The following is a 25,591-nucleotide window of genomic DNA, read 5'->3' as shown; positions in this document are numbered from 1 at the left end:
AGTGAGTACTACTTATCTGCAGTATAGTGTATATAATGAAAAAATTCCAATGAACATATGTATAAATAGAAAAAAAATCGTTTACTGAATAAAAGAGGCATAGTAGGAGGTAATTCGGCCAATGGCATATCTTCATTTTTTTGATGCCGTGACGCAAACCAATGGCGGACCAGAATTTTAAAAGCAATGTCCAATAGCAGACAAGCGTTTTTAAGACGCACAAACACCAGAAAACTAGAATTGTATACGTTTTTGTCCTTGATGTCGTAAAATTCCGTAAAGTAGGGGATTAAAAACATCTAATTCATCATCAGATTATGGGATGTCATATTCTCAAATGAAAGAATACACACTATTTCTTGCTGTAAGAAGTAAAACTACATTGAAGACGGTCATGGATTTCGGCCATTTTTCCACCCCGTCTAATCGTCCAGGAGAAAATCCCGGATCTCTTCTCTCATGCGACACCTAAAAGACAAAAGAGGATGCTAAAAAAAGATACCGGATCGCTTTACCGTTTATCCATTCCTCGCCCAGTGCACTTCAGTGTTCATACGTTCCTTTTACGTCAGGACTGGGCAAACTGAGTCGCGGGCCACATTTGGTCTTAAAAATTAGCCAAGGGGGCGGTCCTGAAAACCTACCCAATTTTTCTCATCTATGGGTTTGAAATCCACACAATTAAATCAAAATCCTATACCGGTATTAGGTCAAGTCAAGTCAAGTCAAGTCATTTTTATTTGTATAGCCCTAAATCACGAAGAGTCTCAAAGGGCTTCACAGATTGTTACACTATATTACACAAACTATTTTCAACCGACAAGAGGAGTAGGTTATTCGTATGCAATGGAGTAGAAGTGAGTTTTAAGTGTTTTCCATTGGTTTAACTATTTTCTGTTCTTACTAAAAGACTACTTTCTACAGTTGAATACCAACTTGCTGGAAGTGTCTTTGACAATGAGGCTGTCATCTTCCTTTTTGTTTTACGCCTCGGGTAGGGTAAGACAAGATTTCATTTTCACCTTATGGCTTAAATTCACTGTATTGTCCGCACTATAAGGCGCACCCCCAAAGTATTTGGTCTATATTAAGGCGCAACGAACTGTAACGCACATAAAATTGAGACTAAAGTGATGGCTATCGTGTAACTATTTGGCTCTTTAAACAATTATGGGAAACAATAATAGTCAGTTGGTAAGTATCACTGATTAAGATTGCTATATATTGTTTGCAATGGGAGTCAAACCCAACTCGCCGTAGTGAGGTCATAGGCCCTTCTACACAGCGCTGACAGGATTTGACATAATTCACAACATCACGTTCCATGCCATTCCAGAAGAATCGTTGCCTCACCAGAGACAAAGTACGGTTCTGGCCTTGGTGACCTGCTGAGTCATGTAAACCTTGAAGGACTTTCTGTTTCAATGAATCAGGCACCACAAACTGGAAGATTTTCTTGGCCATGTGAGGATCTTTCCTTATTTTGTAGAGCATGCCATTCTGTATGGTGAGTCTGCTCCAATGCTTCAGTAGTTTCATCACACTAGTCGACTCGACACGGGCAAAGAGAAGGTAGTTCACAGGAATTTGCTGCTCTCTGTTAGCTTCTTGCCCTGTGAGGATGATCTGGCCAGCGAATCTGAACACTCAGAGTCTGACGCTGCTATGCATGGAAGTGATGTATGCCCTGATTTACCTGACGCGGTTGAAGACAGTGATGTCCGTACAGTAAACTGGGTGATACAGGCAGGTGAAGAGCAAGTTCATCCAGAGGTAGAGGATAACTCACTAGACAGCAGATCTGATGCCCAGTCCGACTCTCGCAGTGTTGATACATCCAGCCGAGGAAGTCAGCACATCCCCGAACAAGATGTTGACCATACTTCAAGTGACAATACGGAAAGCCCATCACAGTGCTCTGAAAACATGATCCCTTTGGGTATGGGTCTCCCAGACGAGACCCCATTGAACACTGACCATCTGGACGCAGACTCCCCTGATACTGACTGTTTAGACTTGACTGCCCCAGACCTTCAAGCTCAGGTTATTTGTGCTCAACCTAACCGTTATGGTCTTAGGGTCCGCCAGTCCATCAGGCCTCCTAGTCGTCTTATTTGTCAGATGAATGACCATGTGGTAGGTGACAATCATCTGTCCGCAATATCTGCAAGTTCCTAGTTTAAGTTCAGTAGAGATGCACTTTCAGTTTGAGTAACAAAGCTTGAGTAAGAAACAAGAATTGTGCCTATGTGAGCACTTACAACTACAGGAACAATGTTTGATATTTCAGAGATGTAACAGGCATCTTTGAGTCTGTGCTTAGTTAGGAGTTTGATCGCCTCCTTTCTTTTCACACTCCTTTTTGGGAGAGTTTTAGAACTGACATGCACTTCAGTTTGTTCCTTGTAATACTGTACCAGTTTTCGTGTCCTCTTTTTCATCAGTATTTGCCTTTTTGGCATGTGATTTTTTTTCTGTTTAGTGTAGCACTCCCATATTTAGCAGAATTTCAGGGGGGTGTATGTAACGGGTGTAATAATAACTTTTATTTTATTGAAATTCCTGCTAAAATATGTGTATAGTTTTTGGTAAATGTCCTGCAATGCTGAGTCCAACAGTGCCATCTGCTGGTATGGGGTGGGGTTTGGTTTTGGCTTCTAACATGTGACCAGGAGGCGGGGTTTTGTCAGTTTAACCAGAGTACTACAAAGAGATCAAAGAGATCAGACCCAGCAGAAAAAGCTAATGTTGTGACTCATCCATTTGCAGAAACTGTAATAATAAAAACCTCATCATCCAGTCCAGCGTGAATGTGGATCTTTGGTGGGACACGTACAACGCGGTTACATTGGTGCCGTGACCCGTGACTTCTATCAAGCTCTCCGAACCGAGGACTGTCCTACCTGCCACATCATTTCATGAAGCCATCAGCTCACAGTATTTAAAACTGCTATACAGTGACGTGTTACGCAGGCGATTTTGACTTATTTACATCTTTGAAACATGTTTACTCAGAGCACAAGTGACGTTTCTGAGGGTGTAGCTGATCAGATGACAAATATTATTCAGGAGATAGGACATAAATTGGCTGATAGCATATTCACAAATATACAGTCACGTAATATAGTAGCTCCTAACGCTGCTGCCACACAAGATGTAGCAAACAGATTGAGTCAGGTGGTTACACAGAGAAAGGTTAAGGAACCGCCGTCATTTATTGGGGATGGCTCAGACTCAATAACAATACATGAGTGGGAAGATCTAATGAGGACATTTATTAAAAGGAGTAATGTGAGACTTGAGGAGCAAGCAGAGGAAATCCTTATACATTTAAGAGGAAAAGCTAAAGATGTAGTTAGGTTTGGCATTAGAAACAGTAATATAGACGTCTACACCCGCCCTGACATGATTTATAGTCTTCTCAGGAAACACTTTAGCTGTACCAAGTACTCTGCTGTCCCTCTAGCTGACTTTTATTCAACTTTGCCCAAAGACCAGGAAGACCCCTATGACTACTGGCTGAGACTAAACAGAGTGAGCAGGGCAAAACATTTGACAACCCTGAAATAGAGGTCACTCGCATGTTTATTAGGAACTGCCCATGCAAGGAACTGGCACTCACTTACAGATCAAAAACCATCGAAAAGTGGTCAGCATGTGAGGTACTAGAGGTGCTGAATGAATACCACGCTGAGAAGAGCTACAAAGCAGATTCCCTACAACAATCTGCGAATAGAGCGGAAATTGCCGTACACAAAGCTGAGGTGAACCATGGTCCAACCCTCATGCACGAGCCACCTCAGACTTCGAGCCCACAGTATGTCTCTCTAACGGACGTTATTAGTATGTTGGAGAAGGTTCTGATACGTGTTACCTCAAACCAGTTTCAAGGGAGAAGGCGAGCTCCAACCAGGCGACCTGGAGACAGAATTAATGGTTTCACTGACAAGCCATGTATCATTTGCAAAGAAGTCGAACACAGTGCTCTCTCTCATTGCCGAGACAAAAACCTTTGCTTTCACTGCCATGCCCCAGGGCATTCTCGACGTGATTGTCCAGTGACGAAAGTTGTCCCACTGCCTCAGGGAAACTAACTGATCTGCGCTTAGGGGAGAACAGTGCAGATCAACTGAGTATACCTCCCACCACTAATGTGAAGCCTGACATGCAAGACAATAAATCAATTTATGAGTTGTATAGCAACAAGATACCTCCATCGAAGAAGCTGATCTTTCAGGGGTTTCAGAGAATAGCGGAGACTGACGAACTGTTTTACACACCTGTACTTGTGCAAGAAGGCCCCACTTTCAGAGCGCTATTGGACAGCGGGTCGATGGCTTGTACAGTAAGTGAGGACACGGCTAAGTCCCTCCTGCAGCAATTCCCTGATATGATGAGTTACACGGCCGATGATTATGTCATTGTAGGCTGCGGTGGACACCAAGTTTCTCCCAGAGATATGTACGACATTCACGTCACAGTTTACGGGTGCCAAATGATAATACCAGTAATGGTGGTGCCAGGCCAGACAGAACAGATGATCCTTGGCAGCAATGCCATCAAATATATTTTGACTCAATTGAAAAGTACTGATGGCTATTGGAGATTAGTTTCCACTCCTGACAACGGTCTGTCCGATAACCACAGTCAATTCCTGTCAATGCTTTCCAACACAGAGAGATGGAGAGGTGATTGCATTCCAGACAAGGTAGGGACAGTAAAGATCAAAAGTTGCGTGACGCTGAATCCACGGACCGAGTACGTTATTTGGGGCAAGTTACCTGAGTTGGCCGGGGCATCAGCGGGCAGCACAGTTGTCGTTGAGCCAACCCAATCTAAGGCTGCGCCCAGACAAGTCCTTGTCGGACGAGTTGTTACTCCACTCTGGGGAGATGGATGGGTGCCTGTTAAAGTCTTTAATCCCACGGACAGAGTTGTGGTGCTGAGAAGAAACAGGAAAATTGCAGATGTGTCTCCTTGTATCGCAGCGGAAGACCTGCCCAATGCAGAGGAGGTCAAGTGCAACGTGCAGAGTGTACAGAGCAAAGAGGTCCGACCCAGGTCAGAAGAGGACATGATGCGTGCATTGGAAGCTCTGGGACTGCAAGACATTGACCTGAAGTCATGTGAGGTTTCGCTGCAGTGTAAAGACAAGCTCCTTCATATCATCGAACAATTCGAGTCAATCTTTTCTCGCCATAAGATGGACTGTGGAGAGGCCAAAGAGTTTGTACATCGTATCCACCTTGTTGATGATAAGCCGTTCCGTCTACCCTACAGACGTATACCACCAAGTCAGTATGAAAAATTGAGGACGACTCTGAACGAGATGGAAGAGAAAGGAATTATTCAGAAGTCGACTAGCGACTATGCATCTGCGCTTGTTCTCATATGGAAGCGGAATGGAGAACTAAGGGTATGCACTGATTTCAGAAGGCTTAATGCAAGAACAATAAAGGATGCCTACCCACTACCGCATCAAGCTGATGCTTTGGCCGCACTTGGGGGAAATGCCTTTTTCTCCACAATGGATCTGACGTCAGGCTACTACAATGTCCCCTTGCACCCTGACGACAAAAAGTACACGGCATTCAGGCTTTTACCAATCTGGATGAGCACTTGCAGTCTGATCAACATCGAGCGTTTGTGATGGAGGATTCAAATTATAACACCTTGGACAGTCTGGTGGTCAACATGGTTCCTCCGTTTGAGCTTGATCCTTCTGAGCAAGGGGAGGAAAAGCTAAATAGACTGCCGGCTATTGTGGCCAATTCTGAACTGGAACCACTGAGCGATGCCGAGATGGAACATGAAGTTCAGGCCTTAAAAGAAGAATCCTCGGTCTCCATTTCTGCCCACGTCACTCCTCTGCATTCCAGCAACTCACCCAAGGAACCAGATCCCGCCCCAAATCCAACAAATGACATCCAGTGTCACAAGTCTGATGACTTTCTCCACACTGCCCAAGCAACCCTGCCCATTTTGGACCTGTACCAAGTACTCTGCTGTCCCTTTAGCTGACTTTTATTCAACTTTGCCCAAACACCAGGAGGACCCCTATGACTACTGGCTGAGACTAAACAGAGCAGCTGACCTTGCCTCTGAGTGCTTGAGTGAGCAGGGCAAAACATTTGACAACCCTGAAATAGAGGTCACTCGCATGTTTATTAGGAACTGCCCATGCAAGGAACTGGCACTCACTTACAGATCAAAAACCATCGAAAAGTGGTCAGCATGTGAGGTACTAGAGGTGCTGAATGAATACCACGCTGAGAAGAGCTACAAAGCAGATTCCCTACAACAACCTGCGAATCGAGCGGAAATTGCCGTACACAAAGCTGAGGTGAACCATGGTCCAACCCTCATGCACGAGCCACCTCAGACTTCGAGCCCACAGTATGTCTCTCTAACGGACGTTATTAGTATGTTGGAGAAGGTTCTGATACGTGTTACCTCAAACCAGTTTCAAGGGAGAAGGCGAGCTCCAACCAGGCGGCCTGGAGACAGAATTAATGGTTTCACTGACAAGCCATGTATCATTTGCAAAGAAGTCGACCACAGTGCTCTCTCTCATTGCCGAGACAAAAACCTTTGCTTTCACTGCCATGCCCCAGGGCATTCTCGACGTGATTGTCCAGTGACGAAAGTTGTCCCACTGCCTCAGGGAAACTAACTGATCTGCGCTTAGGGGAGAACAGTGCAGATCAACTGAGTATACCTCCCACCACTAATGTGAAGCCTGACATGCAAGATAATAAATCAATTTATGAGATGTATAGCAACAAGATACCTCCATCGAAGAAGCTGATCTTTCAGGGGTTTCAGAGAATAGCGGAGACTGACGAACTGTTTTACACACCTGTACTTGTGCAAGAAGGCCCCACTTTCAGAGCGCTGTTGGACAGTGGGTCGATGGCTTGTACAGTAAGTGAGGACACGGCTAAGTCCCTCCTGCAGCAATTCCCTGATATGATGAGTTACACGGCCGATGATTATGTCATTGTAGGCTGCGGTGGACACCAAGTTTCTCCCAGAGATATGTACGACATTCACGTCACAGTTTACGGGTGCCAAATGATAATACCAGTAATGGTGGTGCCAGGCCAGACAGAACAGATGATCCTTGGCAGCAATGCCATCAAATATATTTTGACTCAATTGAAAAGTACCGATGGCTATTGGAGATTAGTTTCCACTCCTGACAACGGTCTGTCCGATAACCACAGTCAATTCCTGTCAATGCTTTCCAACACAGAGAGATGGAGAGGTGATTGCATTCCAGACAAGGTAGGGACAGTAAAGATCAAGAGTTGCGTGACGCTGAATCCACGGACCGAGTACGTTATTTGAGGCAAGTTACCTGAGTTGGCCGGGGCATCAGCGGGCAGCACAGTGGTCGTTGAGCCAACCCAATCTAAGGCTACGCCCAGACAAGTCCTTGTCGGACGAGTTGTTACTCCACTCTGGGGAGATGGATGGGTGCCTGTTAAAGTCTTTAATCCCACGGACAGAGTTGTGGTGCTGAGAAGAAACAGGAAAATTGCAGATGTGTCTCCTTGTATCGCAGCGGAAGACCTGCCCAATGCAGAGGAGGTCAAGTGCAACGTGCAGAGTGTACAGAGCAAAGAGGTCCGACCCAGGTCAGAAGAGGACATGATGCGTGCATTGGAAGCTCTGGGACTGCAAGACATTGACCTGAAGTCATGTGAGGTTTCGCTGCAGTGTAAAGACAAGCTCCTTCATATCATCGAACAATTCGAGTCAATCTTTTCTCGCCATAAGATGGACTGTGGAGAGGCCAAAGAGTTTGTACATCGTATCCACCTTGTTGATGATAAGCCGTTCCGTCTACCCTACAGACGTATACCACCAAGTCAGTATGAAAAACTGAGGACGACTCTGAACGAGATGGAAGAGAAAGGAATTATTCAGAAGTCGACTAGCGACTATGCATCTGCGCTTGTTCTCATATGGAAGCGGAATGGAGAACTAAGGGTATGTACTGATTTCAGAAGGCTTAATGCAAGAACCATAAAGGATGCCTACCCACTACCGCATCAAGCTGATGCTTTGGCCGCACTTGGGGGAAATGCCTTTTTCTCCACAATGGATCTGACGTCAGGCTACTACAATGTCCCCTTGCACCCTGACGACAAAAAGTACACGGCATTCTCCTCACCATTCGGCCTTCACGAGTACAACCGGCTCCCTCAGGGACTTTGCAACAGCCCAGCAACATTTATGAGGATGATGATGTCAATATTTGGTGATCAGAATTTCATGAGCCTATTATGTTACCTCGACGATCTGATGGTGTTTGCCCCCACAGAGGAAGTTGCACTCCAACGCCTGCAGATGGTGTTTACTCGCCTTAAGGAACACAACCTCAAGCTCGCACCCAAAAAGTGTTTTTTCCTCAGACGGACTGTGAAATTTCTTGGGCATGTCATCAGTGAGGATGGAATTCGGACTGACCCCGAGAAAGTGAGAGCGATAAATGACGTACAAGTCGCTGATCTAATGGAGTCGGATGGCAAGACGCCATGCCCTAGTAAAATCAGATCTTTTCTAGGCATGGTGATGTATTTCCAAAGCTTCATTGAAGCATGTTCTGCGAAGGCAAAACCTCTGTTCAGGCTCACATCTGAATCTGGTGACAAGCATAAGCGCAAGAGAGACCGCAAGAAAGGTCAAGTGAAGCTGACGCCTGCAGATTGGTCCGATGCATACCAGAACGCCTTTGAAACACTGAAGCACGACCTCGTGACAGGTGTCACTCTGGCCCACCCAGATTTTGATGCGCCGTTTATTCTGGCTGTCGACGCATCCTTTGATGGGATTGGAGCAGTCCTGTCACAGCTGCCACCTGGTGGAAAAGTAGCCAGACCAGTCGCCTTTGCAAGTAAAACGCTCTCTCGCTCCCAGCTCAACTACCCTGCACACAGGCTCGAATTTCTTGCCTTGAAATGGGCGGTATGTGATAAATTCAGCCATTGGTTGAAAGGAAGACACTTTACCACGTGGACCGACAATAACCCACTTACATACATTTTGACCAAACCAAGACTTGATGCGTGTGAACAGCGGTGGGTAGCGAAGCTAGCTGCATACAATTTTGACCTGAAGTACATTCCCGGACCAAAGAACATCGTAGCCGACGCTCTGAGCCATGAGCCATTTGTACGGTCATGTGTGGGTCATCGCCTTGTTACCGAGCCCTATACTTCGCTCTTGGACCAAGTCAACAGGGTGAACAACAGTACTGTGCAAGAGGTGTTCAGAGTATCCAACAATTGTCACGCTGTTGTAGACGAGAGTGCTGGGACATCAGACGAGTCAGTAAAAAGGGCAATTCCATCAGGCTCCAATGGTTCTGTGACATCAGAAGAGGTTGCTGCTGTCTTCAGTGCTCAGTCCACTGGTGGCGTGGGTCAAGTGATGGGAACAGACGCCAACTTCAATCTTCTGCAGAAGGGAGATCAGTCAACGGCACTCCCACAGAGTCAGCTTGTTGGTTTACAAGAACAGGACAACACAATAAGCAGGACCATGTACTTTGTGCATAGACACAAGAGACCTACCAGGCGTGAGAGAGCTGTCGAGTCGCCTAGTGTGATGAAACTACTGAAGCATTGGAGCAGACTCACCATACAGAATGGCATGCTCTACAAAATAAGGAAAGATCCTCACATGGCCAAGAAAATCTTCCAGTTTGTGGTGCCTGATTCATTGAAACAGAAAGTCCTTCAAGGTTTACATGACTCAGCAGGTCACCAAGGCCAGAACCGTACTTTGTCTCTGGTGAGGCAACGATTCTTCTGGAATGGCATGGAACGTGATGTTGTGAATTATGTCAAATCCTGTCAGCGCTGTGTAGTAGGGAAAACACCGGAACCACACAACCGTGCACCACTCAAGAACATAGTCACCTCTGAGCCTATGGAGTTGGTCTGTATAGACTTTTGGACTGCTGAGCAAGAGAACAAGTCTGTAGATGTCCTGGTCGTAACTGATCATTTCTCCAAGATGGCGCACGCCTTCCCTTGCAGAAATCAAACCGCCAAACAAGTTGCTCGCCGTCTGTGGCAGGATTTCTTCCTTGTCTATGGTTTCCCACGGCGTATCCACTCTGATCAGGGAGCTAATTTTGAGAGCAAACTGATCAAAGAGCTTCTAGAGATGGCAGGGGTGCAGAAATCCCATACCACTCCGTACCACCCCATGGGAAATGGCATCGCAGAACGATTCAACCGAACATTGGGAGATATGATCAGAACCCTTCCCCCTCAGCCCAAAGCAAAGTGGCCACAAATGCTGCAGCAGCTCACATTCTGCTATAACTGCACAGAGCATGAGACAACAGGGTTTGCACCGTTTTACCTAGTGTTTGGTAGGATCCCTCGTCTCCCTGTCGATGTCATGTTTCAACATGCTAATACCAATGATGCTGTTGTCAGCTACTCTGACTTTGTACGCCATCTGAAGAAAGATCTACATGAAGCTGCTCAAATTGTACAGAGGAATACTCTCAGAGAACAGACTCGTCATGCCAAGCTGTACAACCGTAGCGCCAAAGGATCACCTCTCGTCGTGGGAGACCGGGTGTTGATCGCCAACAGAGGTGTCCCGGGGAAACGCAAAGTTGCAGATAAGTGGGAGTCAACCCCGTATGAAGTCATATCAGTCAAGCCTGATCTCAATGTCTACAGAGTCAAGGATTGTCTGACGGGCAAAGAGAAGGTAGTTCACAGGAATTTGCTGCTCTCTGTTAGCTTCTTGCCCTGTGAGGATGATCTGGCCAGCGAATCTGAACACTCAGTCTGACGCTGCTATGCATGGAAGTGATGTATGCCCTGATTTACCTGACGCGGTTGAAGACAGTGATGTCCGTACAGTAAACTGGGTGATACAGGCAGGTGAAGAGCAAGTTCATCCAGAGGTAGAGGATAACTCACTAGACAGCAGATCTGATGCCCAGTCCGACTCTCGCAGTGTTGATACATCCAGTCGAGGAAGTCAGCACATCCCCGAACAAGATGTTGACCATACTTCAAGTGACAATACGGAAAGCCCATCACAGTGCTCTGAAAACATGATCCCTTTGGGTATGGGTCTCCCAGACGAGACCCCATTGAACACTGACCATCTGGACGCAGACTCCCCTGATACTGACTGTTTAGACTTGACTGCCCCAGACCTTCAAGCTCAGGTTATTTGTGCTCAACCTAACCGTTATGGTCTTAGGGTCCGCCAGTCCATCAGGCCTCCTAGTCGTCTTATTTGTCAGATGAATGACCATGTGGTAGGTGACAATCCTCTGTCCGCAATATCTGCAAGTTCCTAGTTTAAGTTCAGTAGAGATGCACTTTCAGTTTGAGTAACAAAGCTTGAGTAAGAAACAAGAATTGTGCCTATGTGAGCACTTACAACTACAGGAACAATGTCCTTCCCTTTACTATACCACTAGTTGTAATTTTGTAGTATTTCAGTAGTAATATTTTTGAATTATTTCTGTAGGATATTTGTAGTATTTCTTTAGTAGTAGTATTTCTATAGTGCTAGTGATATTTTAGTAGTATCTATGTAATTTGTTTCGTCGTGTTTCTGTAGTATTTTATTTTCATGATAATCCACTGAAAGTTTCTGCGCCACAGTAGTGTTGGTCCGGTTGGAAAAGTGAAAAGAAAGCACCAAGACGATAACGTTCCAATTGCTAGATACGCGAAGGCGTCAGCATCCATGAGTGCTTCCGCAAACAATGCATTGCGTGTGACGTCACGCGTCCTCCTCTGCTTGTGGGAAACTTGTGGCGAACACGGGAAAAGGCAAGTATTACTGTAGACTCATTTTATACTATTTCTGTTTTGTATTCTTACTGTCATGGTATTTTTGTAGTATTTCTGTGTATTTTTTCTTTACAGAATGAAAGCAGGATAATCCCCCCCTTTTTAAACATTACATTTGATATTTAGTTTTGTATTATTAGCAGTATTTTTGAAGTATTTCTGTAAGGATTTCTGAAGTAGTATTAGTATTTCTGTAGTACTAGTAACATTTTAGTAGTGTTTCTGTAATGTTTTCATAGCGTTTCTGTAATAGTATTTCCATAGTATCTTTGTAGTATTACTGTAGATTTATTTTATCGTTTTTCTGTTTTGTAATATTACTGTCATGGTATTTTTGTAGTATTCCTGTGTATTTTGTCTTTACAAATGGGAAGCAGGATAATACCCCGTTTTTAAACATTACACTTGATATTTAATTTTGTATTATTATTACACTAGTTGTATTTTTGTACTGTTTTTGTAGTATTTCTGTAGGATTCTTGTAGAATTTCTGTGGTAGTAGTAATATTTTTGTTGTATTTATTTTAGTATTAGTATTATTTTAGTAGTGTTTCTGAAGTCGTATTTCCATAGTATCTTTATAGTTTTACTGTAGATGTATTTTATAGTATTTTTGAATTGTAATATTACTGTCTTAGTATTTTTGTAGCATTTGTGTGTATTTTGTCTTTTCAGAATGAAAGCAAATTAATGAATTAGGACCCTGTTTTAGGCACTAAATCTGATCGTTTTGTAGTATTACTAATGTTGTGTTTTTGTAGTGGTTTGTAGTATTTCAGTAGTTGTATTTTTCAAGTATTTCTGCAGGATTTCTGTAGTAGTAGTAGTATTATTTATGTATTAATAGTATTTCCATAGCACTAGTAAAATTTTAGTAGTGTTTCTGGAGTAGTATCTCCATCGTCTTTGTAGTATTACTGTAGATATATTTTATAGTATTTCTGTTTTGTAATATTACTATTATATTTTTGTCATATTTCTGTGTATTTTGTCTTTTCAGAATGAAAGCAGGATAATACCCCTTTTTAAAACAATAAATTTCATGTTTAGTTTTGTATTATTATTGCACTCATATTTTGTACTGTTTTGTAGTATTTCTGTAGGATTTTTGCAGTATTTCTGTAGTAGTAGCATTTTTGTTGTATTTTTTTGTATTAGTATTATTTTAGTAGTATTTCTGTCGTCATATTTCTATAGTATCTTTGTAGTATTACTGTATTGTAATATTGCTGTGATAGCATTTCAGTATATTTTTTTATTTTCAGAATGAAAATTTTCTTTGACACTAAATCTGATCGTTTTGTAGTATGACTAAAGTTGTGTTTTGTAGTATTTCTGGAGGATTTTTGCTTGTCCTTTGCGATATGAATATTTCTGTAGTATTTCTGTACTGTAATGCTGTCATATTATTTTTGTAATACTTTTTTTTCTCAGAGGGAAAGCATAATAATACATTAGGTCCCCCGTTTCAAGGAATACATTTGATATTCAGTTTTGTAGTAGTTTTCTGAGAAAAGGGACAATGCTGGCAACAACAACAAAAAAACAACTTTCTATAAATAGTAATACTTTATGTACTATATACATATTTGTCTTTTCACTTTGACCGTTTTTGTTCATCGGGCCAGATAAAAAGTCTACCATAATGACCAAACATCTAACGATGAGCAACAAAATCCACGTCTTACCTCCTTTGCCTTAATTGAGCCTCCGATAAAATGTATTGAGGTAGAAAATCTATTGAAGACTGTAAAGTACACGAAGTAGAAAGTCACGAAAAACACGTATTCGGCACGTAAAACTCGGGTGAGATTCACTCACCATGTCTTTGATAGTCAACTGGCAACCGTAACACAGCAGGCCTCGGATATCGGTTGCGTGCGGAGCCCTATGATGTACGAGTTATAACGTAGTAGTAACTTGTATTTACACAAAACATGAATATTCGAATATGACGAGTAAGCAAAAAACACTCCGCATTTTATGTACCCGATTTCGGAACAGCATCCTCCGTCTTCCTCAGATCTGCCACCACAGCATTCTCCTTTGCCTTCGGTGCCACAATGAGTCCTGATATCTGGAATTATTTCATGTAAATATATTGAAATATTCCAAATATTCCATGAAACACTTGTTTCTAAAATTATCAGAAAAAATGTAGACCTGGAGTTGTAAAACTGAAATTTATTAAAAGGACAATAAATTATTTAACACTTATGAATGGTTAAAAAGTAAAATAATTAGCAGAAACCCATGAAGAATCCTATAAACGTGTATTTTTTTCAAATACTTATGAAACTTGCATATATTTTACAAAACCAGAGCTTCACCCAAAGATAGCAGAAAGGTTTGTCCGCCATTTTGCTGCTACGGGTACACAAAAACTCAAAAAGGCTCGGCAAAAGAATTACACATGAAACGATGCGTTTTGGTGACTTTGAGCCTCCGTAATTTGCACTCTCCCTTGTGCTTTTTACACTCGTTTTCAGTTGCACTTCTCCTTAAAGTGCTTGTTATTGTCTGAAAGTTGCTATTTTTGTAAAGGAATTAGGTGATATTCAATAAAATATATTAAGGAAGCACTATGATCAAAAAGTGGATGAATAATGGGTCATTCGGATTTATGATTAAATGTAAAAAATAGTAAAACGTTTCACTCAAGGCTAACACATCAACCTTCCTTTTAGTCACCATCCTTCCGATCTCCTCTTTCTTCCGCTCAGTCGCTTTACTTCCACATCCTCTCACATTTAGTGACCCTATAACTAGGGTTTGCGAGACCTTTCGGTCTCCCGCCCCTATTCTTTGCCACACATTCGGACAAATCCTTCCAGAACTCCTCTCTCTCCTCAGCACTTTTTTCTGAACCAGGTCCATAAGCACTTGTAAACATCCATAATTCTACACCCCACTTTAACCTCACCCACATCAATCTGGAAGATATATCTCTTTCCACTCCACCAGTTTTTCCTTTGCTTTCTTACTCACAAGCACAGCCACTCCTTCTCTAGCATGTCCACCCGTAACTCCAGACTTTCTACCATTCATACCTCCAAGCTGTAATTCGCCCTTTCCTTTCATCTTTGTTTCAATCAAGGCTAACATTTCAACCTTCTTTTTGTGTCCTACTTTAATCGGCCTGGTTTACTGAATCCATTTTCTTGGGATTGGTAATTCATATCAGAACTCAAAGAACTCAAAGTAATACCGCATTTTTTTTTTTAATCAGTGTAGGAAATTCTAGCATCCTTCAGAAAAAACAAAAATATGGTGGAGCACAAGCAACATCTTAGAGGGAAATTCGTTTACTGATTGCAGTAAAGAATAATTCGGTTTAATCCAAAGGATTTTCAAAATTAAAGCTAGAAAAATCTACATAGCAATATATGAATTTTTGCTATCCGTAGGGCTGCCCGATCCTTCAATCTTGGAAATAGCGATAGGGATTTACCGATCGCTTAAAAATCCATAACAAATGGAAAGTACCTGCGTTTTCTTTTGGAGATGGCGTACTGTTGGCGTTCTGGGAGAGGCGTTCCGAGATTAGAGTGGACTGGAAGGCAGAAGCATTTTCTAAAGGATGACAAGAGATTGACTTGGGACAATTCAAGATCCAGCACATTTATATCTATTCATTTTTGCGGAGTAAAAATGTTACAATTCTGGAAAAAAAGGGTGGCTAGTTTCTGTATCATCCCAATAAGGTTTGACAGCAACTGATCACAGGCCAACTTTTTTCACTTTTTTAACGTTTTCAACCTAAAAAGACTCACCGACAGAAGTATCCAGGGAACACATACAGAGTAAACATCTGTCGCAAGGGTTTTCAGAAGAGGAATTCTTCAAAGTCGTTTGCAGCTTCTCACTAGTTCTTTGAGATAAAACAACACTTTCATCAACAACTTTTTGTGATAACTGAAATTGTTGATGTTTCTTCCCCATCATTGATTTTGATCATTGACATATTAATTCCTTAAAGACAATTTTTCCCATCATGCGGCCTGTGACACCAAATGTTTGCCCACCCCAGGTGTAGAAAGACATTTAATAGGAAGATTATATTGTATAAAATTATCATACTAACCTATAGATAGTGCTCACAGTGGATGGGAAATCAACTTGCAGTTTATTGACAAAGCTCTCGGTCAGATGCTGGATACTCGCCTTTTCTTGATTCTGGAAACAAGCATAAAATGTTGACGGCATTGAGAGCAAACAAACAAAAGAGTTATAATAAATTAAGATTGCATTCCGAGATGGTCTGAAGCTAAACTTATGTTTCAAAACTATCAAAATAAAAGTAAATCTCTCTTCTTAAGAGCTTATTTATAAGATCACAATTGTAAACATTTTTGTTACATTCTATTGTGGGTCTGCTCTAAAAGGCCCGACTGAAACCACATCACCGTTTCGATAGTTCCGTTATTGTGGTCACGCCATGTTGCCACAAAAGTAAATCGGTGAATTATTAAAAAAAGACAATTGATAAATGTTACCAAATCTTTTCAGTCTAAACAAATCTGAATCTTATTAATGTGTTCACATTCTTAAGACCTTCGAAATTTGGATTTAAGACATAACAATGCCAATCAAGGACTTATTTTTAGAACGAAAAATTCAATGCATTTAAAAACTTTTCAAGGATCCGCAGAAACCATGTTTCAGTTGAAACAAATATAAATCTTGTTAAGGTTTACACATTTTTAAGACTTTCGAAAATTGGATTTAAGACATTTTAATGCCATTTAAGGCCTTATTTTTGGGTTAATGAATTTAATGCCTTTCAAGACTTTTCAAGGAACCGCAGAAACCCTGTTTTAGTCCAGACAAATATAAATCTTATCAACATATTCACATTTGTAACACTTTCAAAAATTGGATTTAAGTCATTATAATGCCAATGAAGGCCTTCTTCTTAGAATAATGAATTTAATGCCTTTTAAGACTTTTCAAGGATCTGCGGAAACCCTGTTTCAGTTCAAACACATCTTATTAATGTACTCACATTTGTAACGCTTTCGAAAATTGGTTTTAAGACATTTTAATGCAAATCAAGGCCTTATTGTTAGAATAATGAATTCAATGCATTTTAAGACTTTAAGTACCCGCGGGAGCCTGCAGAAATCCTAACTCCAGTGACCAGAAACTAATTGAACATACCTTAGTGTTCAAGTTGGGTGTGAAAACATAAGGGACCTTAAAGATACGATTGTAATAAGCTATTTCTTTTGCAGAGTAGTCCCTCATCGGCCTCACTGTGATGATGTCACCGTAGCGGGAGTCCGAGAAACTCTAGTGAAAGAAACATAAGTAAGAATTTGTTGATTTAGCCTTAAAAAAAAATATATATATCACTTACTGTGTCTTGAGCTAGCTGTGCTCCTCTTCCCAATGATATACTAACAAGAAGTTTAACAGCCAACCTGGTGCAGCTGTCCCCCACCATCAATTTAGTGTAGCCTTCACGACGGGCTGTGTGCACTAAAAGATGCTGTCTTTAAAAAATAAATAAGACACGGTCATTTCATCGTGATTGGACATTTTCTAAACAGCTACACAAGAAGTAAATGATTAATTGATTAAGAGATCAGAGAAGTGCTTTGCTTTTTTATTGTGTGATGGTGCTGTCAATTGTTATCTAGCTGTTTATCTTGATTGGAAGGCTATGTCAGATTATTGGCTAGAACAGGATTGTTTACATACTCTCACAGTGTAGACAAAAACCCAAATAAACGAAAATAATGTTAAAATAGGCAAACATTTCTGTTGATATATATATATTTTAAATAATCTGGATTTTCTTAATAGCCGTCACACTTTTGCCGTCCAATAAATATCTGATGTTTTTGCATGCTGTGGTTTTTTATTTTTCCTTGCCCTCGTGTAGGTTTTAGATCAGGGAATGGTGTAATAACAGTCTGTAGTTTGCAATGGTCTGTGGTCTGTGCAGCCCTTTGAGACTCCTTTGTGATTAAGGGCGTCACAAATTAACAGTACTTGACTTGACTTAGGTTTTGTTTTCCAATGGGAATTGATGACAATGTGCTCTAGTCATGTTTATAGCCCTTAATCACAAGAAGTCTAAAAGGGCTGTACAGACTACTATTACACCATCCCCTGATCTAAAACTTACACGAGGGCAAGGAAAAACTCAAAAACCTCAGCATGAGGAAAATAAGAAAACCTTGAGAAGGGGCCTTACATGAGGTAATCCCCCTTCAAAGGATGTGGTAAGTGCATCAACAGACAATACATAGACATTATCAACATGAAATTCGGTAAAGACAGAACGGCGACCAAATGATAAAAGTGCTGTCTCTGAGTCAGATCGGGAGACTACTACTTCTACTGGTAACCATGGAAACCAGTACTGTGGGGGAGTAAACATGCCCTTGCCGCTTCTTTCAGATTTAATTCCCCCAGTGTTCCTGTTCGGTGTCTTTGCTCAGAAAATACTGGTCTACTAGTAAGCCCAAAAGCCAAGAAGAAATCTGTATTTGGGGCCCGGGATTGCGGAGTGCTCTGCACTCTGATACTCAATCTGCAACCTCAGTGGAAGTTTTGAAATCTAAGCTTGAAACACACATACATTTAATATTCTATGTGCCGTATATTCTTTTATCTTTTACTCCTTTTTTTTCATAGACCGATCTCATCTTGCCCATTTTGGCTCTGATCTGGATCGTCTCGGCCACTGGGAGCAGGCAACAACGTCCTCCTATTTTGCTAATATTGTCACGGTATTCTACATAGTCTGCCTTGCTGGGAGTAAATAGGTGCCATGTTATGGTTGTACCAGTTATTATCAACTATAAAGGGGAATTGCAATCATTAATGAGGAGAGCGATTGGCTAAGGTATGCAGAGTATTACGTTTTTAGATCTAGTTTTCTTTAGGCCTGATATTCAACTGTTTTTAGATTTTCTGAAAATCTTTTTTTTTGTGGAGATGGTGTTTAGGATACGAGATTTTTTGACGCATTAAGGAAAACCTGGTACTAAGGTACCGTGCCAGAATATGAAGGGGTGTTCAATCAATTTAGAATTTTACATACCAAATCGGGCTCTTATGCTGAGTTTTTTATTAGTTTTTACTTGCCCTCATTTGAGTTTTAGATCAGGGGATATGCAGCCCTTTAAAAGAGTTTTTTATTAACGGCTATAAAATTAAGATGACTGGACTTGACTCAACAACTTTACCTAAAAAAGCATTATGCAAAGGCAAACAAAAAGAATAGCTCGTTGATGAATTTAAAAAAGCAAAATACTGCTCTAGCCAATTCAGGCTAGAAAAGTATTTTCTACAATCTTAAACAATGGTAGAAAAAAAAAATAATGGGACAAAAGGCTCTAACAAGTTCAGCAACTTCCAACACCATCAACTGATCCTGGTGGTCTCAGATATCTGAGATCACGCCCAAAGATGCATGATATGGTCAAGCATCCCTGGTCCATATAAGAACTGGGTTTAACAATTTTCCCATTAAGCCAATATAATATAGCCATTATCTATTAGCTCGCGGATCAATTTCTGTTAAAACATTTTAAATTGCACAAATAATACAAAATGAAATACCTTAACATGCTCAATATTTCTTCTTTGGCAGTTAAAGTTTTCGAGGAGTCGATAAACTGCCGCAGTAACAGAGTTTGAGACTCTTTCACGCATGGTGATGGAGTTTCATTCTTCTGCTCTGCTGTCAAACCACTGCTGGTATTATTGCAAATAAATTCATCAACAGATGCTTTGTAGGAAGTCGCTGGTTGCGGTGAAGGAGGAGGAGCAGTTACTAAAACTGAAGGGGGGAGATCGAGAACCTGAAAAAGGTAAAGAAAATAGTCATAAAGTCAGTTGAGCCATGAAAGCACATTTAAAAGTTGCTGAACATAGACAAGGAGGGAGAAAGAAGGGAGGGACTTAGCATGGTATTCTTGAAAATACATTTGCTTCACACAGACATCTTCTAACAGTCACAGCACTTATAGATAACTGCAGACGGTGTTTGATCGTCTTGGAGCTGATCATTGGCCGAACCTTTGCCATTCTGGATATTCTCCGGTCCATTTTAAAAGTTGTCTTCTGTTTTCTTCCACTTGCCTCGTTTTTTTTCTAGCCATTTTCAGGCATTGGAGATCATTTGAGCTGAACAGCCAACACTTTTTTGCACCTCTTTATAGGTTCTTCCCTCTCCAATCAACTTTTTAATCAAAGAACACCGTTCTTTGGAGCCGTGTCTTGAACGACTCAAATGCATGTTCAACCTGTGGTGGCTTCATCATCGTTAAACAAGTGTCACCCGATTCACACCTGTTTTTGTCTTATTACCTCCCCAAAATTAAAGAACTCAGGGATTGGTTGCCACACTCCTGTGTCTTAACACACCCCATTTAACTATTTTTTCCAATTGCAGAGCCTTCGGAGAACGCTCTTTATAAATGCTGGGTCTTATAACTTGTTTGTCATTTAACAATAAAAGATATACTCAAAACCAGGGATATTCTAGATAGTAACATTGTACAGCTATTATTTTGAACAGTACTGTACTTTTAGGCGCATTTCTAAATGCCTAAATCTGTCTCATGTTGAAAGAGATACAAATACTTCCCAAAAGTCAGAAATAACAGCAAAAAAAACCAGATATAACAATCCATGAATATAAGAATGAAAAAGAATGATGGGTACATTTCTACATTACCTCTTCCAGTGGCAAGATGTGAAACGGGAATCCCGTGGCAGCAAATATCTCCTTTAATTGCGCCACCGTTTGTTGTCTCTCCTCAACAGAGTGATTCAAAGCGGCACCCTCTTAAAAAACAACACAACAAATATTTTTGGAAAACGATTTAAGACTGTGCTCCATTTCAAATGGGATCGTATGTTACCATCAATGTAGACAATGCCTGGAGTGAATCTCAACTTCTTGTGAGCATTTTGACTTAAACCCTGGAAGTGGAGATTTAAAATTGAAAAGAAGGAAAGCTTTTATTATTAGTAACAATAACAACAACGTTAATGATAACAATAATGAAATATAATCGTGAACATTGAAGTGCTATTCATTCTACTTTGCATAGTGTTCATAATGTATACGACAGTCATCATAGTTTTACAAGTAGATCTGGGGGAATATATAATTTAACAAAATGCCTCCCACAAATAATTGGATAGTCTTTAAAAACAAATAATTTGGCTAATCTATTTCAGAGAGTATGGATGTTATAAGAGAGGACTGTATGAGAGTGTGATCGTGCCGACTGTCGTATGGTGCGGAGGCTGAACGCAGATTTGAGAAGGAAATCAAATGTTTTTGAGATGAAGTGTTCGAGGAGTATGTTAGGAGTGATAAGATTGGATAGATTGAGAAATGAAATTGTGAGAGACAGAACTGGGGTAGTAGTGGAACTGAGCAACCGTGTGGATAAGAGAGTGCTCGGTTGGTTTGGACACATGGAGAGGATGGATGAGGAGCGAATGTTGAAGAGGATCTACAGAGCAGAAGTAAATGAAGGAGACCAAGTGGAAGGCCACGATTGACGTGGATGGATGGTGATATGAGTGCACTGCAGGAAAGAGGTCTAAAAGTAGTGGAAGCTAAAGCTCTTGTTGGTGATAGGAATGAGTGGAGAGGTGTTGTGAAAGGATAGTGGGATATTTGGACGTGTTCTATGATACAGCAGGGGTAAACCAGTAAAAGCTGTCGGGCCCTGCTGTTGAACAGAAGAGTGTGTTGCGTTACACTGACCCAAGTGACATGGCCGCTTTCCTGTCTCCCGTTTCATCCAGAGGAACGAAAGTATGACCAACTTGGGTGCCGAGGTGCTTAACTTGTTTGGGTGTTTGGGCATTTGGGTTGGCCGTGGTCAAGTTTTTTGCTACTTTTTTCCTGTTTTCTTTTCTTTGTTTTTGTGTATGCGTTTGTTTTGCTGTCGGTCACCCCTCTCGAGAGATAATACCAGGGTAGATAGATAGAATTTCAGAGTGAATCAACTTTAGTCCTTAGTGATAAAAGACACAACCTGTTGGACTTGTCTGAGCATTGAAGAAGAAGACGGGCCTCCAGATACAGCCAAAAGGACCTTAAGTCAGAAGAAAAAAATGTAAAATGATATAACCCCCTACTGAAAATAAAACACATGGCCTGACTAAATAAGATGGCAAAAAGTAGGTATCAGGTTGCATGCCCTGTTAAGTCATTTGAGCACAATCTACATTTTCTGCACCAAGATAAAACGTGTTAATGTATAAGAGACCACTCATATTTATAGAACAACTATAAAAACAAAATTGAGGTTTATACAGTTATTAGAACACAACCACGTACCTTTTCTCCTGGGAAAATCACTCTGGTTTTACCTAGAGTGGCCCTGAATTTGTGGTGGAAGTACTGTTCAAAGCAGTCCCTAAAAAACAGCATACAAAACTTCATCTGACAAAGTCATCTCAACGCTAAGTATATATTTTACTCTTTGATTTCTTTTTTAATCATTCTATTCTTTGCATTAATAATATTTGGATTGCTCCATTTGTAATAAAGCGAGGACAAAGTAATTAGCAAAAATGAGACTGAAATAGATGTTAAGTATGAAATGTTACATCATGAATAAATTCAAACACAAATCAGCTTTCACCTCAAAAAAGGTTTTATAAATAGGTGAACTGATTAAATTTACCTGCAAAACTGGTCCCCTGCTCTGATGGCCACAACAGCAACCGTCTCCTTGCATTTGACACATTTCTTTGACACACTGCAAGATCAAGTAATAATAATGACAATTTTACCGGTTAGTTTAAAATTGTTTCAAAATTCATCAATCTGCTGTGGGATTTCTGTCAGGCTACCAGTCATGGAGAATGCAACTTAGAGAAAAAATTGTGCGTGAAGGCTAAACGATTTGGAAATTATACCATGTCCAAGTAAAATGCTATTGATGCAACTAAATACAGAGACTCCCTCCACTTACGACCATTCGACTTAAGTAATCGGAATGTCGAAAAATATCTGGACATGAGTTGTGTTAGATTTTGTATTGTGTCCACCTTTTTCGATTACAGGACATTACTGTAGTGCTTCTTTCCGCCACTACCGGCGTGTGGCACTGTGGGATGTCACCCAGCATCCACCCAGAAGAAAAAAGATCTGCTTCCTCGTCCTAGTTCATGTGTAAACATTCTATACTGTCTATGTCTATAATATCTCCAGCGCGGTAAGAACTTTGGCATTATTATTGTTTAATATCTCGTGCATCCATTCAATATGGTTGGAGTGAAGTGTAAAGAAGAGGCGAGCCGAGCACCTCTTGAAGCGCATCTCCCAAAAGTAATTTAAACTCAACTTTTATTTTTATAGAGCATATTATTTTATGAAATGTTCACTTTTTAGTACAAAACAATACAGGTTACTTATACAAGAATTAAACATACTGTCATAGTGCACAGGAAGGTTTGACGTCATGCGCGAGCACATGCGCTAACCAAATTGAGAATATGTGTTTAGATATCTGTTTTAAACCCTCGTGACATCCATTTTCTTTTGTGACCCAAAGCATGTCAGTGTACGTTGCTTGGAAGTGAATTTAAAGTATATAAGTCAGCCATTTAGGATTTTTTATTTCCAACCACTGATGTTCAAGGGCATCAGACTTCCCCATACACACATCATTTTTGATTTATTAGCTAGTGTAGTGCTGTAAGCACTCAAGTTTTTTTTTTTTTTTTTACCTCACATACAATTGAATCCACTGCACTGAAGATAATAACCCGAAATCATGGGAAATGCATTGAAATACACCAGTTTAATAATACAACAAAACTTATGACATATTATGGGCGTCTATATGCCCAAATAAAGAAGAAAACATGTTTAATGTCTAGTATGTGGTTGGCTCCCAATCGCAATATCACAAACACAATATTGATTTGAACATGTACATGTGACATTTTCCTCATGCTGAGCTTTTTGAGGTTTTCCTTGCCCTCATGTAGGTTTGAGAACAGGAGATGGGGTAATAACAGTCTGTAGAGCCCTTTAATACATTTTGCGATTAAGGGCTATAAAAATAGACTGTCCTTTGGCAAGACACTGAATCCCCGATGCCCCCAATGAGCAGGTCGGCGCCTTGCATGGCTGCAAGGCCACTATTGGTGTGTGTGTTTGTGTGTGAATGGGTAAGTGTGAAGCACATTGTAAAGCACTTTGGGAGGTCTTCATTGACTCGAAAAGCGCTATATAAATGCAGACCATTTACCATTTACTTATCTAAGCTCTCTCTCTGATTGGAAATACACCAAAAAACGTGCCGAGGGTTGAATTGGAGTAATAAGCAACCAAAGACGTGTAGTATTTGATAGCACAGAAGTTTGGAGTACAATTATCTACCTGCAAAATTATTAAATTCAAATAAATCGTTTCATTTTGTACACGTCCTGTGAGGGGGAATACTGCATTACTGACTTGACTTTTGCAATTATGGAACAAATGGGAGATAGATTTGACTTAACAAAATTTGCATTGCTGGTCTAACACAATTTTCGGTGACAAAATGCACACAATAAAAGCAACAAAAACAAATACCTTGGCGAGACCACTTGCTCCAAATCATCCTGAAAGCTTTCCGCGACCTGACACATTCGTGACAATAAATTCGGAACGTGAACGAAAGTAAACGAAAAGTGTTTCTTAAAGCGTGGCTTCTGGACAACTGAAATCACTTCCGTGTTTTTCTTCTTCACTGAGAACATTTAGTAAATAATACGCTTTGGTGAGTTACCACCAACTAGTGGTATGGAGCTGAATTCTGGCAAAACTGTAGATAGATAGATAGATAGATAGATAGATAGATAGATAGATAGATAGATAGATAGATAGATAGATAGATAGATAGATAGATAGATAGATAGATAGATAGATAGATAGATAGATAGATAGATAGATAGATAGATAGATAGATAGATAGATAGATAGATAGATAGATAGATAGATAGATAGATAGATAGATAGATAGATAGATAGATAGATAGATAGATAGATAGATAGATACTTTGTTCATCCCCGAAGGGAAATTCACATTTCCAGCAGCATCCCTGAGCTGAGAACAATCGAGAACAATCGAAAATAACACGGGAGCTGCTGGAGTGGCTGCCATTCGTGACGGCGCCGGAAGAAAAGATTCAATTTGAATCATGTACAAACAAACAAACAATTGAATCATGTACAAACAATTCATGTTTCAATAAGTGGAGTGTTAATAAAATGGGGGGAAAATAATTTCTGATACTGATATAACCAGGTAAAACTAATTTTAAGTTACCTGTCCAAATGAATGTTGTGCCATCTCACCTTTCCCACTCTCTCTCCTCTCACCTTTCCCACTCTCTCTCCTGCAGTTGACTTGCTGCTGCTCGCTCCTGAAACTAATACTTACCTCTTTGTGTATTGTGCAGTGTGCAAGCTTGTTGCAAAATATTCCTTGCGCTCTGTGACTCGAGATATTTAGTCTCAAACTTGACTCATCTGTGCGATACTTCAACTGTATGCGACTCTGACAGGATCAGGAAGGGAAAAACACATTTTTAAGGGATTAGACACTTTAAATATCAAATTGAACGGGAATATTGTCAATTCACTTGTGGAAACTCTTACTTACGGAGTCTCAAAGGGCTGCATAGGCCGCGATTACAGCATCTCCATATCTAAGACATATATGTAGGCAGGGGGAGGATACTCCAGCATGAGGAGAATTAAAGGT

The 25,591-nt window shown here is 40.8% G+C and overlaps 1 protein-coding gene across 1 annotated transcript; it reads right to left on the bottom strand.

The window, feature by feature from the left end:
- Positions 1-282: 282 nt before the first annotated feature.
- Positions 283-24,584, bottom strand: ctu2 (cytosolic thiouridylase subunit 2 homolog (S. pombe)). Its single transcript, XM_088351786.1, has 16 exons — positions 24,418-24,584; positions 22,517-22,591; positions 22,168-22,246; positions 21,863-21,922; positions 20,729-20,789; positions 20,542-20,651; positions 19,422-19,663; positions 17,206-17,341; positions 17,007-17,138; positions 15,931-16,022; positions 15,620-15,717; positions 15,333-15,419; positions 13,836-13,923; positions 13,668-13,734; positions 13,535-13,593; positions 283-468 (listed from the first exon to the last, which is right to left on the bottom strand). The coding sequence occupies exons 1-16, from the start codon at positions 24,582-24,584 to the stop codon at positions 423-425; spliced, it is 1,599 nt and encodes a 532-aa protein (XP_088207912.1). The 3' UTR covers positions 283-422.
- Positions 24,585-25,591: the final 1,007 nt, after the last annotated feature.

Source organism: Urocampus carinirostris, chromosome 13, assembly GCF_059441175.1.
Source record: "Urocampus carinirostris isolate Australia breed hairy pipefish chromosome 13, RoL_Ucar_1.0, whole genome shotgun sequence".
NCBI classification, from domain to species: Eukaryota; Metazoa; Chordata; class Actinopteri; order Syngnathiformes; family Syngnathidae; genus Urocampus; species Urocampus carinirostris.
Note: the sequence above shows the minus strand (reverse complement) of the source record. Positions and strands in the feature narration are given on the sequence as shown.